Raw genomic sequence first — 14,193 nt, forward strand, 5'->3', positions numbered from 1 at the left:
CTGCGTTTTATCGAGGAGTAGAATTGAACTAGGTTGTCTCATTAGCCCGATATGTCCCGGATTATGCCTCGAATAGGAATACTTGACCTGCTCTACTTATTGCTGTGCCGCAAGACGGCATATCGCTTGATATGACGCTTTTCATCGCACAACTTCAATTCTCGTCGCTCGAACATAGCGCAGCACTACTTCTTCACCAGCTAAAACACACGTTAATACCCTGAATCTTCGGTCTAATGCGCATTACGCCACCATGTCCAACACCCTTCCGCCCGCTTCATTACCCGCGTTCTCGACTCGCTCCCATTCGACCCCTGAGGCCAGGCACATACTATGGAGACTACAAGGGCCATTGTCCGACTCCGTCTTCGTCCTGCAAGATCGGGAACGCAAGCCCTACGTTATCGCCTCAGGCCCTGCAGGCAATCCCGGCCTTCACCCGACTGCCCAAGCTTCACTTACGAACCCAAAATCGGATCAATTACCGTCCACGTTGACGTTCTGCGGCGGTGGCAGGAGGAGTGGCTTGAACGACACGAACAGGCCCAAGAAGGCACAGCCCCTTGTCAGCAACGCGTCCGATACCTACGTTACGGTTCACGACTATCTTTCAGCTTTACACCTGTGGCTGATGGGCTTACGTGACGATATCGTGAGGGCGGATGACGTCTGGGAGGATAAGACGCCGGATAACTATAGGAATCCGGTGGGAAATTTCACTCTGCCTAACTCTTTGAAAATCGTGGATGAGAAACAGTTTCTCCGTTGGTTCGGTGTGATTCAGGCGCCTGAACCTGTGGGCAAGGAGCTCGAGAAATTTTTGAAGAGGGTTTGCAGGCCTGGCGAACCGAGGAACCCAACTACCAATACATGTACATCCCAGGACAGAACCAATGATTTGAAGCCCCTCGTGGTATCCTGCGAAGATGACACCGAAAAGACCTGCCTTCTTACAAGAGCCTACGGAGACACGCCCCTCTCAATCACTAGCATCAGACCGGCCCAACGAATCCAGGACCCTATGACTTTATTTGACAGGGAACCAGCAAGTCACCCTCGGATCATAGCTCTTCTGGTTGGGCCCCAGTTCTTCACACCGCAAGCTCGTCGACGAGCCCCCGCCGGCATCATAACCCGTGTGCGTGACGCAGTCAAAGCTGGAGATGCCATCGCACGAGAACTTGCCGGGTCCTTCATCCTTGCTGGCGTACTTACAGTTCTTCCGGCCGTGGATGTCTCTAATGGAGCTTATGCTTTCCGGCCACGGCTTTGACTTGAGGTCGTCGACGGGATCTGCTTCTCCTATGTGCGGCGCCGTGCATGTGTCTAATGCCGTACTGCCCCGGGCCATCATCACCCATCTGCCGGTCCGGCCTTGTCGACCTTGTCCTGACGGAATAGCGAGCTCGTAGTAGATGTCGACGCCCTGCGAGGGCTCGGCCTCTTTCGGCTTGGTCGATGTAGTTGCCGGGGCCCGGGAAGTTGATGTCTTGGGCTGTGATGTCGAAGGCGAGGTTGTTGTGGAAGTGTGTGTGGTTTTTGTGGCTGACGTCGATCTCGGAGTCGTGGTTGACGGTTTGGAAGATGACTGGCTCGCGTCTTTGGAATGCGAGACTGTCTTTGAGTTGATGAAGATCGTTGTGTTAGTCGATAAAGCTGTTTTGGAGTTGGCGAAAGTCGTGGTGTTATTCAACGAAGTTGTCTTTGAGTTGATGACTTTCGTAGTGCTAGTCAAAGCTCCTGGTGTCGTAGCTGATCCCGTAGACCCGGGCCGGCGAGTGATATTTGCATTCAAACTACCGGTTGTCGTGACTCGAGGCGGTGAACCCGTTCCCGTCATCCCCGGCCGCATTGAGTTGGAACCAGCACTTCGAGTCGCAGCGAGAGATCCAGTCGGCTTCTGCGTCCGCGAAGAAGCCCCTTTGGTAGCTGTCGACGCCCCAGACGTGGGTTTTCGGATAGAACACACCTGCCTCGGCGCATTCTTACTCTGGAAGATCTGATTCGACTCGGGAACCCAACTGTCGTACTTGTTGCCGATCTCGCGGTTCTCCCACCACAGCCTCCAGCTGGCCATGTAGTTACAAGTCTTGGCCGGGTGGTACTGGATGAGCAGCTTCCCGCGGACAGATGTCCTCGCGACATTTTCCTGGAACCCACGACACTCCTTCCGTCTCGCACTCGCTTCTTCCGGCGTCTCCTGCCTTCCTGCTCGGACCCTCTCCATCCGGAGCGTCTCGTACTTCTCAACTATGCGGTTCGGCAGCGATTGGGGCGAGTAGTCGAGGGTCTCCACGGGGATGTCGCCCCAGCTATCTCGTACGATCTGTTTGAGTTTGCCCACCTGGCTCGGGTACCGTATCTGGCCCACGTTGTGGTTCAGGTCGTTCAAGAATTCGGACTCGGGGACGAGCTGGCCGTTGCGGAACCGCTCGGCTCGCACGCGGGGAGCTATGATGTAGGCGCGAGTGCCAATGTCCTGGGTCGACTTTGCGTCGTGTTTCGTATTGTCGTCCTTCTCCTTGACATCACCGAACATCACACCCTCAGGAGCACGGTCTGGATTCTCCACCATCGTGTTCATCCCGAACTTCATCCACTCCTCGCCAGGCTCTCCGGGGGCGATTCCTCTAGGCAGCATATCATTCACCAGGAACGTGAACTCTTTTGGGGTGTAGATTTGGTTCTCCCAGATGTGGCTCACCCACGCCCCGCGCTGGGATACCACAACCACCGCCGTGCAGCCGTATAGACCCCCAAGAGTGATGGCCGCGACCTGCGAGTCGAAGCGGACGTGGTTAGATGTCGTCATGCCTGCCATCTCCACTCCCACATGCTCCGGTTGGCCGTGCCGGACCCAGACCGGATCGTACCCGCCAAAGAACTCGAGGTCTTGGTTGTTCGGGCTCGGGTCCCAGGTTGTGATGATCTGGAACTCGTTAATGAGGAACCGGTCCCGGCGGCCCTCGGGGTAGTCTTCCGGGTCCGGCCAGTCGCCCTCCACTGGCATGCCGCGCTTGGTCATCCAGGTCGGTTTCTCCACGTCTTTCCACAAGATGACTGGACAGGCATCGCCGCAGTCAGAGACTTCGCACCGCTCTTCTTGGTAGGCGGGACATGCCTTGACCTTGTTCTGCCTGGATCGGAGTGTGTCGGGAGTATGGTCACTCCCATTGCTACTTCTCTTGCTGTTACTTGGACCACTATTCCACACGAAAGTCTGGTCCACGGACGCGATCCACTGGTCGCTTCGATCTCCGACCTCGTGGTCCTCAATCCACAGACGCCATGTAGCCTCCTCTCTGCAGACCTCTGGATCCGCCGGCTGGTACCGAAGAAGCAGCTTCCCCCGCGTGCTTTTAGCCAAGAACCTTTTCTGCCAGGCGCCCGCCTCCGCTTCCATCTCAGCCCACCATTCCTGATCCTCTTCCTTTGTCGCCGGTCTCCCTCCACGTTCTCTGTCTTTCTCAATCGTCCTTCTGTCCCAAGATTTGAACAGATCGGAAGGGATATTGGACGGCTGATATCCGACCACCTCAATAGGAATTTCTCCAAAGATATCAGAAATGATGCTTGTCAAACCGTTGACCTGCGGCTCATACGCGAGATTTCCCGGGAACACGAGCTCCTCGTCGGGGATAAGCTCTTTCCCAACCCGCCTTTCTGGCCTTTGTTTCGGGTTAAAGATGAAAGCGCGCACGCTGATGTCTTGAGGCGTCTTCTGGTCCGGGTCGTCCCCGTTCTCGTTCATGTCTCCAAACAAGACGCCCTCAGGCCCGAGATCCGGCTTCATGATCATGTCTTCCAGACCGTACATCATAAAATCGCGCGCGGAGTATTCCCAGTCGTGTGGCGCTTTGTCGTGATATCCCTTACGCAGCGGGCCAAGCTTTCCCCTCAGGAGGGCCCATGACTTCTCGTCTCCTAGCTGCTCTTCCCAGATGTGGCTGACCCATGCGCCACGCTGTGAGACTATAACGATGGATGTGCAGCCGTAGAGTCCCTCGAGCGCGATTGCTCCCACGTCTTTGCCGAAGCGTATGTAACTCGACGTCATTGTGCCACCCATTTCTTCGCCGACAACATCTGCGTCGCCGTGGGACACGTATTCCGGCATATATCCGCCTCTGATATCAAGCCCAATTTCGTCCTTGATGGCGTGCCACTCACCGATTTGATTTACTTGCTCGGGAAGAAATTCGGCGCGGTTTTCGGGTGTATAGTCCTCATCTGGGTCGTACCAGAACCCGTGACCCGGCAAGCCGCGTTTGGCCAGTTCCAACGACCGGTGTGCGAGCAATATCTCTTCCGCCGCTGTTCTCTTTTGTGGTCGTGGACAGGAGGACCCGCCACTGCCGCCGCATTTCCCGGGTCTGCATAGTTGTTTGAAGTGGACGGGACACGCCTTGACCTTGTTCCGCCTGGGTCGTAATTTGACAGGACTACCGTCACTTCCACTGCCAGCTCCCTCGCCGTCGCTTGACTCGTCATCCTTCGGAGCCACGAAGGTTTGGTCTTCGGACGCCTTCCACTGGTCGCTTCGGTCCCCTAACTCGCGGTCTTCGATCCATAGACGCCACGCCGCCTGGTCTCTGCAGTCCTCTGCGTCTGCGGGTTGGTATTGGAGAAGTAGCTTCCCCCGCGGCGTGGGCCCAAAGACTTCACTCTGGTACCTGTCATTTTCTAAAATCCCTTGGTAAAACTCTTCCCCTTCAGCATCTTTATAGCCTCTCTTCACGAATCGGTCATAGCGATCGATCGCCATCTGCAGCGTCCCCAGAGGCGGTGAATACGTGATAACCTCGACGTCAATGTCGCCGTACAAGGAGCTGACCATGCTTTTCATGAATTCAACCTGATCCTTGTACGCGATCGTGCCATCCATTGCGTTAATCGGGTCAGGAATGAGAATCTCGTCTGGGAGGAACTTGATATCAGTACCGTCATCAGAATCCACCATTCGCTGCGGCGTCTCGCGGGGCGTGAGAATGAAGGCGCGGGTGTTGAGGTCTTCGGAGCTCTTCTTGTCCCTGTCATCGTCGTCCGGTATCGCCACGTCGCCAAACATAGTGCCCGGTGGCCCGAGGCGCTCCTTGCCAACTAGATCCGTCAAGCCGTACCTCGCAAAATCCACCACCCTGCGCCAGCGGCTCATCTGACCCGCCGAATGGAGCCCTTTCCACAGCTCGCTGTTGTCGTCTTCCACGGTGAATTTCCACTCGTCTTCATCCGCGAACTGCGGCTCCCAAATGTGGCTCACAAATGCGCCGCGCTGCGATACGACGATAATGGACGTGCATCCGTACAGTTTCTCAAGCGCAATTGACGCAACGTCCTTGCCAAAAAGAATATACTTGGACGTGACCATGCCGCCGAACTGGGGGCCGACGATGGCTGCGGCGCCATGCTGGACGTACTGAGGCTCGTAAAGACCGTTGACATCAGGGCCGCGATGTCTCCCAACCATCTGCCAGTCTCTGATCTCTGCCATCTGGGCGACCATGAACTTGCTACGGTCCCCTTCGTAGTCTTCCGGGTCGGGCCATTCACCGTCGACCGTCTGCCCACGCTTCTCTAAATCCGCTGTGCGACGTGTGAGCTCCTGTTAACTCGATGATCTGTCCAGCGGCTTTGAGCAGGAAGATCCGTCCCCGCCGCCACAAGTATCGGGCCGGCATAGTAGCCGGGTCGGGTAGCTGCGATTTGCTGTGGATTTTCTCGTCACAGTCGTTGCCGCTGGCGTCGCACTGCAGCCGGTGACTGTGGTGTAAGCGCTGGTGACACACTTCGTGGCGGCAGCTTGCGCGTCGCGTCTGGCGTTGCCTTCTGGGTAACTTGACGTTAGTTTGGTCCAGTAGGTAACTGAATTGAGGGAACTGGAAACCCACCACTGGTGATGGAAGTGACTGTGACGGAGCAAAAGACACTTTGGCGGGTTGCTGTGACGGTCGTCGTGCAAGATGAGGTTGACGTCGACGTGGATTTCTCGTCTGTCTCTGTCTTGTCGTCCTTCTTGTCATCGTCATTCTTTTTATCATCATTATTGTCATCCTCGTTGTCATCACCACCCTCGTCGTCTCCGCCCTTGTCGCAGTTGCCAATCTCAATGAAGAAGATTTTGATGCAGAACTCGGGGACCTTGAGTGTGAGTTTGAACTTTGGAGGGAACTGAATGCCCGGGAAACAGCCGAAGCAGATGATGGGGGGCCCTTTGAAGGGAAAGATGACTGGGAGAGCCAGCGCGGGGAAAACGCAAGTTGGGTCGGGTTTGGGAAAGCTTTACCTGGGACGATCGTGGGATCGTTGCCGCCTCCTGGCGATGTGGTAGTGATGATGAAGGGTGTTCTGTGGGCGAAAGACGTCGTTTCGGGATATGGATGTTTGAGAGCTTCCTTGCCAAGGGTAGTGATGATTACTTCGGACTCTGTTGATGACGAAGAAGTTACACTGGACAAAGTTGACGAGAGACTGACTGATGGCGTAGTTGTGATAGAACCAGTTGATGAAGATATGCGGCTTGGGTTCTTGGTAGTAGATGATGGGAAGGGATCTATAATCGCAGAGGTTGCGTTTCCTGGTGCGGTTGGAGTCAAGGCCCGATCCTTCGTCGATTTTACCTTTCGTCGACGACAGTGAAGAAGTCGTCGCCGGCAGTGCCGTTGTTGGTGTCAAATTGGTTCTCATGGCTTTGGAGGATACAGATGAGCTCTTCGCTGTGGTCGATGGGACAAGCAACGTAGTTCTCGTCGAGTTGAAGGGGGGTACATGTGTCGTGGTCGACTTCGGTACCGTTGATGGCTTCCTCGTAGAAGACCGCGCCGATGTAGTGTTTCGCCACCCTGAAGACGCGAACGCAGAGCTTTTTGTCGACGAGACTGGCAGTCCATTTGTTGTTGAGACTGGTTTTGTAGGGCTTGTGGTTGTCAACCCCCATTGAGAAGTATGCTGAGTGAGTGGGACTGTCACGAGCTCGCTGTTCGTCTAAAAGTATCCAATGTCGATTTTGTACCTGTGAACTGGTCGTATGACTTACCGCTGTAGTGTTATGCCAGGTGAAGTCAATACTTGAAATACAGACGCCAGTGTCACCGCGGCAAGTGGGCTGGACTGGTTCATGAACAAGCGTGGTAGTATTCCAGAAATGGTTGGCCGGGCTGGTGGGATTTTGGAATCTTGCAACAGGCTGGTTTAGTCGTTGCTCATGAAATGCATGGGCCAAGGGCAGAGCCCCGACAAGAAGCATCAGCAATAGCCGCAACATGGCCACGAGTATTCAGGCACGGTAAATTGTGGACGATGAAGTCTGCAGCGGAGTTTGGGAGCGTCTTTTTATAATAACCTTCCCCCAGGCGAAGCCGCAGGGAATAACTAACTCTCTTGACCCCTTACTCTACACATCCCATCACGAGTCTCAGGTCAGTAGTGGCTTGTTCGTGCATTAAAGACGTGCTTGACGGAAGGAATCCCATGACCGATATTTTGTGACCATGAGCGCTTCTCGATGCACTTTGCCGCAATTTTGTCACTTCACTATGTGAAAGTCTTGCTCTGGGTGGTCATGAAACCGCTTCTGCAGAATCCTGTTACACGAGCATACGCCGCAGTTACACATACTTCGCGAAGAATAGGTAGGAGCTTTTTCAGTCTCAGATAACAAGTTGTAAGGGGTTAGCAACAAAGGGATAGAGGAACGATGAATATAGGATTCGAATGGAGCACAGCGTAGGTGTAAGCTCACACAAAGGCGTTGAAGCAGGTTGGATGTCGTCTGTATCACAAAGTATCCAATGCAGGGATGGAGAGTGACCGAGCCAAGGACGCGCGCCATCTCGTGATTCGTACCAACCTGCTGTAACTTGTAGATTATGAACGTTACTTTAGTTATAGCCGAACTAAGAGTCAAATACACGGTTAAGTATTGCAAGTTCTTGTTAGACCAAGCCCGCATGCTTTCTAAATATGGAACCTGAAGTGCAAGTTGTGCGTGGCTAACGTACCGTGATATGAAGCCGTCAGCTCATCGAATATTATGTAGCTCTGGCCCGAACCTTTATTACTAAAGCTACAATGAAATGAATCTCATACTCGATTTATGGATGTCTTTCCTTTGCGATGACTACCTAAACAGTAAATGCTTTCACCCAGTCAAGCTTCCCTCCAGCCAGCCACCATCAACCCTCCATTCAGATCTTGTGACAAATTTGCTCTCGTCCCCTAGCAGAAAACAGATGGAGGCGGCGATCTCCTCTGGTTCGGCCATTCTCTTGATCAGTTGCGGAATCGTTTGCGCAGTTGGCGTGAAGGTACCACCGCCAGGAAGTTCGAACGGGGTGCTAGTCATTTCAGAGTTGATTGTGCCCCTAGAAAGTTGTAAGGTGAAACCATTCCACAAAATCGGAGAGATTGCCAGAAATGAAGAACAAAGTCCGACTTACGGATTGAGAGAGTTCACACGAATACCTCTCGCAGCACCCTCAAATGCAGCTGCCTTGGTCAAACCGGCGGCTCCATGTTTGGATGCGATGTATGCTCCATAGTACGGTGAGCTGAAGGAGCTGCATACACTGCCCACGTTCACGATACTTCCGCCATCGGAGATGACTTTCATCTGTTCTCGCAGCAGATAGAAAAGACCGTTCACATTAACGTCCATAATCTCCTTGTAGTCTTCGATAGGAAGCTCGGTGAGGGGGAAGAGCTTCCTCTGCTCTTTGCCTATGGCAGTCATCAGTAAGCCTTCGTGAGTGAAATTGCGGCTTTAAATTTACCAGACACATTGGCACAGGCGTCGATGCGTCCGAAGCGCTTCATCGTCTCCGCAATCCACGCTTGAACGTCTTCATACTTTGTGATGTCGCATGCCATTGTCATGATTCGGTCATCGCTTCCAGGGCACTCCTCTAAGACCTCTGCGCGCGCCTTATCAATTCCCTTGGGCGAGGAACTCGACATGGAAACTGTCGCCCCTCGAAGGACGAGATACTTTACGGTAGCCAAGCCGGTCCCGCGACTTGCGCCGGCGACAGTGATGACCTTTCCGTTGAAGGGAGTCAAGGTTGGCTCTAGGATTCCCATTACGATAGCGACAGGCTAAGCCGAACTGGAAAAAAAGGTGTGATATGATTTGAGAATGGAGATAAATGGGTGTCCAGTGCTGGCAATGGGACAGACAGACAGATTCCACTGGTAAATATCCCACCTGTTTTTGCGTCCATTTCCTCATGCTGCTCAATTAAGCATCACTCCACGCCTCACAGCCGTATGTAAATGCATTGCAACAGTGAGCAGGAAGCAAGTCTACGGACCAACAGCGATTGTTCAGCGTATCTCTAGACCAAGTTGGATAATTCACCCGTCTAAAGGTGGGAAACCGCCGCAGATCGTTCACCATTTTCGCTCCAACAACACGGGCTATTTATCCACAGTTTGCGGGGTGCAAAGGACCGGGGCTGACCGCCCCCCCGGAGCCATCTCCGGCGAGAGCAAGCACGGCATCGGATTCGCCAGTAGAGATCGCGACCCTTGGGGAAAAGACTGTTGGAACTGGGGTAGCTTATGTTCTTACCTGCAGAGCCCACACTTATCAGACCATTTGATGGCATATTTCACGCAATGTTACAAAAAGCCAAGACGGAGTCCCATTTCCTTGTGCCCGAGCACAATGTGGTTGGTGATGATTGCACTGCGTAGATAAGGCAGTGAATCGGCCTCGCAATCATCGTCATGGTGTAAGGTACCATGGCAGCTTCTTAACCCCCGGTAGGTGCTTTACCATTAGGTGGATGTCCCTTCTCTGATCCTTAGTCGCTACATGCAAGTTCAAACATACTTTGGGGGTCTGGACCAACGCTTGACTTGTCCTTTTCGAAGGATGAGACAAGCGGCGATATGATGGAACCCGACCTAGATGTTGACGGGAGGAAGTAAGGTAAGAATAAAGGAGGCAGACAGGCAGCAGGCAGGCGTCTGTGGGGCCGTCGCTTCCCAGAGGAAGTCCGGGCTTTTCAGTGGAGAAAGTTCGCTCCCGCTGGGGTGATCCACTGAGCAGGTGCCCCCCGCTGTCCCGCGTCCCGCGCTGCAAGTCACGGTGCAGCGCAGTAGCGGTTCGGGACCTTCCTGCTCCAAGCATCCAGATTCCATGCTTCAACTCGGACCTCGCATCCTTGTCGCCTTCTCTTCTCTCGTCAGCTTCCTTTCCCCTCCTCAATCTCGTTTTTCTTCCCCAGCGGACAGCACCATCTGCTGCCCAGATATCGACGCCGTTACCGCTACAGCTTCCCGTCTCGACAGCGATTCCTGCTCATTCGCAGAAAAGCAGCCGACCATGTCTTCCCAATCACCGAGCCTACGCAACCTCCAGGCGTCGACCGTCTTCCTCAACTCGGCCGTCGCCGGCCTCAACCTGGGCCTCTCGGTCTTTGTCATTCCCCGCCTCCTCGAGTCCCCGACCCCGCTCATGCTACGACAATGGACCAACATGTACAAGCGGACCAGCCGTGCCTTTCCACCCCCGATCCTCCTTTGCGTCTTGAGCTATTGTTACCTAGCCTTTGCGTTCCGACAGCTCCCCAGCAAGGCCAAGGCATTCGCAACAGCCGCTGCTCTATGTGTCTCTATTGGTCCGTGGACCAGGTTCTTCTTGGGCAACATCAACAAGAAGTTATTCCAGAAGGCCGAAGAAACAAGGGACATGGGTATCATGGCTGTTGGCCTGACCCAAGAAGAAGAGGAGGGTGCCAAATACCTGGTCGACCAATGGGGTCTATACAACCTGGGGCGCAGTGTCGCCCTAGGTCTCGGAGGTGTTGTCGGGCTGTACACCGTCATATCCTGAGTTCGTTGAGTCGACTGTTGTCAGATACGCAAGAGCATCTAGCTATTTGCCACGGCCTCTTCGATGCGACGTTGAGCTATTCCGCTGTATCATATATCATACACACGATATACACGTACTATACAATCCGTTTGAACTCATGGGTATCATCATTACAGCTATATCTACTAATACTACAGATTACCTTTGTACTCCACTCTCATCTCCACGCATCTGCCACTAAGATTGCGCACGCAGTGTTCCAGTCGTCACATCGGCTTCGTGTGCCTTCAGAGGCATCGTGCGGTTGAAGATCTTGTGACCGACAAGCAAAACAATGAACAGGAGGACGCTGATGTACGCAGTGAAAAAGTCACTGGTGCTCCACTCCATGAAGACAGTGAAGCCGTTGGTCAGGATGATGAGGACGTTGAAGAACAGGCCATACCACGACAGCCAAGGCTGGAAGGGTGCCCGGTACGGCAGGATGCTGCGGGGGATGTTCTGCGCCTTGAAGGCGGCCATGAAACGAATATGGCAGATGTTGATGCAAGACCAGCTGATGAAGCCAGCAACGGCGGTGATGTTGAGAAGCCAGTCAAACACGACGCCACCGTTCTCAGACAGGTTCATGTACGCAAGCAGGCCAACGGCAGAGGTGGTCGCGACGGCCATGTACGGAGTGCCAAACTTGTTGGTCCAGGTCATCCACTGGGGAGCGCACCTCTCGTTGGCCAGCGAAACCAGGATACGGGAGCCAGAGTACACGTTTGAGTTGGCAGCAGAGAGGACAGCGGTCAGGAGCACGGCGTTGATGATATCGGGGAGAACCTTCACGCCGGCCAAATTGGCAGCAATGACCAAGGGGGACGCAGAAGCATCCTGGCTGTCGAGCAGCAGCGACGGGTTGTCAGAGGGAACAAGGATGCCCACGAAGAAGATGGTGGCGACGAAGAGGCTGAAGATTCCCCAGAAAGTCCAGCGGACAGCACTGGGCACGCTCTTCTCGGGGTCCTTGGTCTCACCAGCACCGATACCAACCAGCTCGGATCCCTGGAAACTGAAGCCGGCTGTGATCAGGACAGACCAGAAGCCGACAAACTTGCCTACGGAACCCTCGACAATGGACGCGTTGAATGGACCAGGGTCGACCCAGTACTTGAAGCCGAGGTAGCCCTGCTGACCAACACCGGCGTTGATGCAGATGGCGAAGATGATGAATCCGACAATGGTGACAACCTTGATGCTCGCGAACCACATTTCAACCTCACCAAACATGCGGATGGGCATGAAGTTGAGGGCGGTGAAGACGACCCAGAAGATGGAGATGAAGATGGCGATGCTCAAGGTGTCGTTCCAGTACTGAATGATGACGCCAGCGGCGGTCAACTCGAGGGCGAAGGTGATGGACCAGCTGAACCAGTACATCCAGCCCATGGCGAAGCCCAAGGTGGGGTCGATGAATCGGGAAGCATACGACGTGAAGGCGCCGGGGACGGGGATGTAGGTCGCCATCTCACACAAAGCCGTCATGACGGAGTAGACGATGCTGCCGATGAAGATGAAGGCGATCAGGCAACCGACGGGGCCGGCAGTAGCGATGGCCTTGCCGCTACCGAGGAAGAGACCGGTGCCGATGGTGCCACCTGCGATGGCGAGTTAGAGGGAACTCATGACCCCGGATGGGATGCGATCAGTCACATACCGATGGCGATGAACTGGAGGTGACGAGCGTTAAGGGTGCGGTGAAGACCGGTCTCCCCCGTCTCCAAGTCGTCCTTGGAGACATTGTTGGGGGTGACCTCGCCCTCGGTGGACTGGGGCGTCTTCTCCTTGGAGCTGAACATGATGTTTGGTCGGTCGGTGGCTACACGGGACGTTCGCAGACTAGATGGAAATCTCAGTCTCGTCGACCGCGGCTAGCTAGGAGCAAAGAGGTGAGCAAGATCGGGGTAAGAGGGAAGCTTGTTGATTCGCTTCTCCGGAAACCACCAGACGCATGAGCAAACGGAAACCTGGGGGAGGACAGACAGGTTCCGCTACGACCAGACGCTCATGGCATGATTAAATATAATACGGGCTTCTCTTACTCAACGGGTTCCACTACGCGTCGACTCATCGCGACCGGTAACGGTGGCCGTGGGCAAAAAATCTCGAGAGGTGGGAACAATGGCCTCGCTCGAGACCCCCATCGCTTTCCTCGTTAGGGGTTGGCCGATGGAGCACACGAGTCCTCGCGGTCCATCACGCCCTAGTAATGCGACTCGGGAGTCGGCCGGCCACGGGTAACAGCGGCGTTTTCACCAGGGGCCATCCTCTCGACCAGGAAATGGACCGTGGAGCACGAGCTGTTGGACGAAGGGGGGCGGGCAATGACATGCCATTCAGCTGCAACTGCAAGAGCCACGTCTCTCTCGCAGTTTGTCCGATCGACCGGCACTGAAATTCGTATGTACGCCGGAGCTGGTCTAGCTGCTCTTTGCCTTTTGGAGCCTCCTCCTGCGGCTCGAAGCTTCATGCAAAATCGACCGCCGCGTCGCGCCACCCGGTTCCCACCGAGCTTGGCCCGAGCCTCTATTTCCCATGAGGCACTCCCAATTTTTTCTCCGCCAAACCAATCATGGCCGTTCAATTCCTGCAAAATCACGGCATCTCCAGGCTTTTTCCTAGCCACTGACGGGTAGAAATTTTCTCGAACGCCTTCTCTGATACCATCCTTTCCACTTCAGGCATCGTGCAACATCGTCCTGCATTCATGTCGATGAGATGAGCTTGTCGTTCCTCTGCCAAGTTCCGACTTGGACGTGGTCTATTACAGGCCCCCTACGGCGTCCCCCGGCTGCTGTTACATTTCATCGCGGTGTTGCTGCTGCCCTTTGGTCGTTGTTATTGTCGCTGTCCGGCTGTCATTGTCAGCCCTACGGCGCATTTGATGCCTTGAGTCGGCCATGTCACTGTCGGACCGCGCTAGACCGAGAGAGCGGCAACAAACCGACTCACCAGCCTGCGGTTGAAATTTTCTTTCCTTGGCCCTCGTCCTGGGCGGCGCTCCCAGTGCCCACGTCTGGTGATGGGCGCGGCGGATTCCTAGCGAGGATTACGGCCGCGCTTTTGCCTCCCTTCAGCACCCATCCCATCCCATCCACATCCCAGACCAAGGATGAAAAATTCTCCCCCTAGTTTTTCTTACGTCTTACAGTGGGACTGGCGCAGAGTTTTCGTGCGATCGGAGCGGGCCGTTGAGATGAGCAAGACACATCAACTACGAGATGTTTTTTGTAAAGCTCTCGTCGTTCGCCAGGTCGGATGAGCTGATATCGTACTGCGTATATCTCAACCGGGCAACGCAAGCTCACCTCTCGGTTGATGAAGCGGTCTTT

The 14,193-nt window shown here is 54.5% G+C and overlaps 5 protein-coding genes across 5 annotated transcripts; 2 read left to right on the forward strand and 3 right to left on the reverse strand.

Annotated features, from left to right (window-relative positions):
* Positions 1-253: 253 nt before the first annotated feature.
* Positions 254-1,273, forward strand: COL26b_008884 (uncharacterized protein; the record flags this gene model as incomplete). Its single annotated transcript, XM_053181630.1, has 1 exon — positions 254-1,273. One exon carries the CDS (start codon positions 254-256, stop codon positions 1,271-1,273), a length of 1,020 nt encoding a protein of 339 aa, XP_053034388.1.
* Positions 1,274-1,796: 523 nt separating this feature from the next.
* COL26b_008885 (uncharacterized protein) lies at positions 1,797-6,934 on the reverse strand (the record flags this gene model as incomplete). Its single annotated transcript, XM_053181631.1, has 5 exons — positions 1,797-1,929; positions 1,968-5,583; positions 5,889-6,209; positions 6,417-6,550; positions 6,618-6,934. The coding sequence occupies 5 exons, from the start codon at positions 6,932-6,934 to the stop codon at positions 1,797-1,799; spliced, it is 4,521 nt and encodes a 1,506-aa protein (XP_053034389.1).
* Positions 6,935-8,137: 1,203 nt separating this feature from the next.
* On the reverse strand, positions 8,138-8,952 carry COL26b_008886 (uncharacterized protein; the record flags this gene model as incomplete). The annotated part of the gene is made up of 3 exons (XM_053181632.1): positions 8,138-8,360; positions 8,436-8,715; positions 8,769-8,952. The coding sequence occupies 3 exons, from the start codon at positions 8,950-8,952 to the stop codon at positions 8,138-8,140; spliced, it is 687 nt and encodes a 228-aa protein (XP_053034390.1).
* A 1,372-nt stretch (positions 8,953-10,324) lies between these two features.
* On the forward strand, positions 10,325-10,834 carry COL26b_008887 (uncharacterized protein; the record flags this gene model as incomplete). Its single annotated transcript, XM_053181633.1, has 2 exons — positions 10,325-10,496; positions 10,548-10,834. 2 exons carry the CDS (start codon positions 10,325-10,327, stop codon positions 10,832-10,834), a joined length of 459 nt encoding a protein of 152 aa, XP_053034391.1.
* A 219-nt stretch (positions 10,835-11,053) lies between these two features.
* COL26b_008888 (uncharacterized protein) lies at positions 11,054-12,660 on the reverse strand (the record flags this gene model as incomplete). The annotated part of the gene is made up of 2 exons (XM_053181634.1): positions 11,054-12,459; positions 12,519-12,660. The coding sequence occupies 2 exons, from the start codon at positions 12,658-12,660 to the stop codon at positions 11,054-11,056; spliced, it is 1,548 nt and encodes a 515-aa protein (XP_053034392.1).
* Between the last annotated feature and the right edge of the window lie 1,533 nt (positions 12,661-14,193).

This window comes from Colletotrichum chrysophilum (genome assembly GCF_026319265.1).
Source record: "Colletotrichum chrysophilum strain AFK26 chromosome Unknown scaffold_81, whole genome shotgun sequence".
NCBI lineage: Eukaryota > Fungi > Ascomycota > Sordariomycetes > Glomerellales > Glomerellaceae > Colletotrichum > Colletotrichum chrysophilum.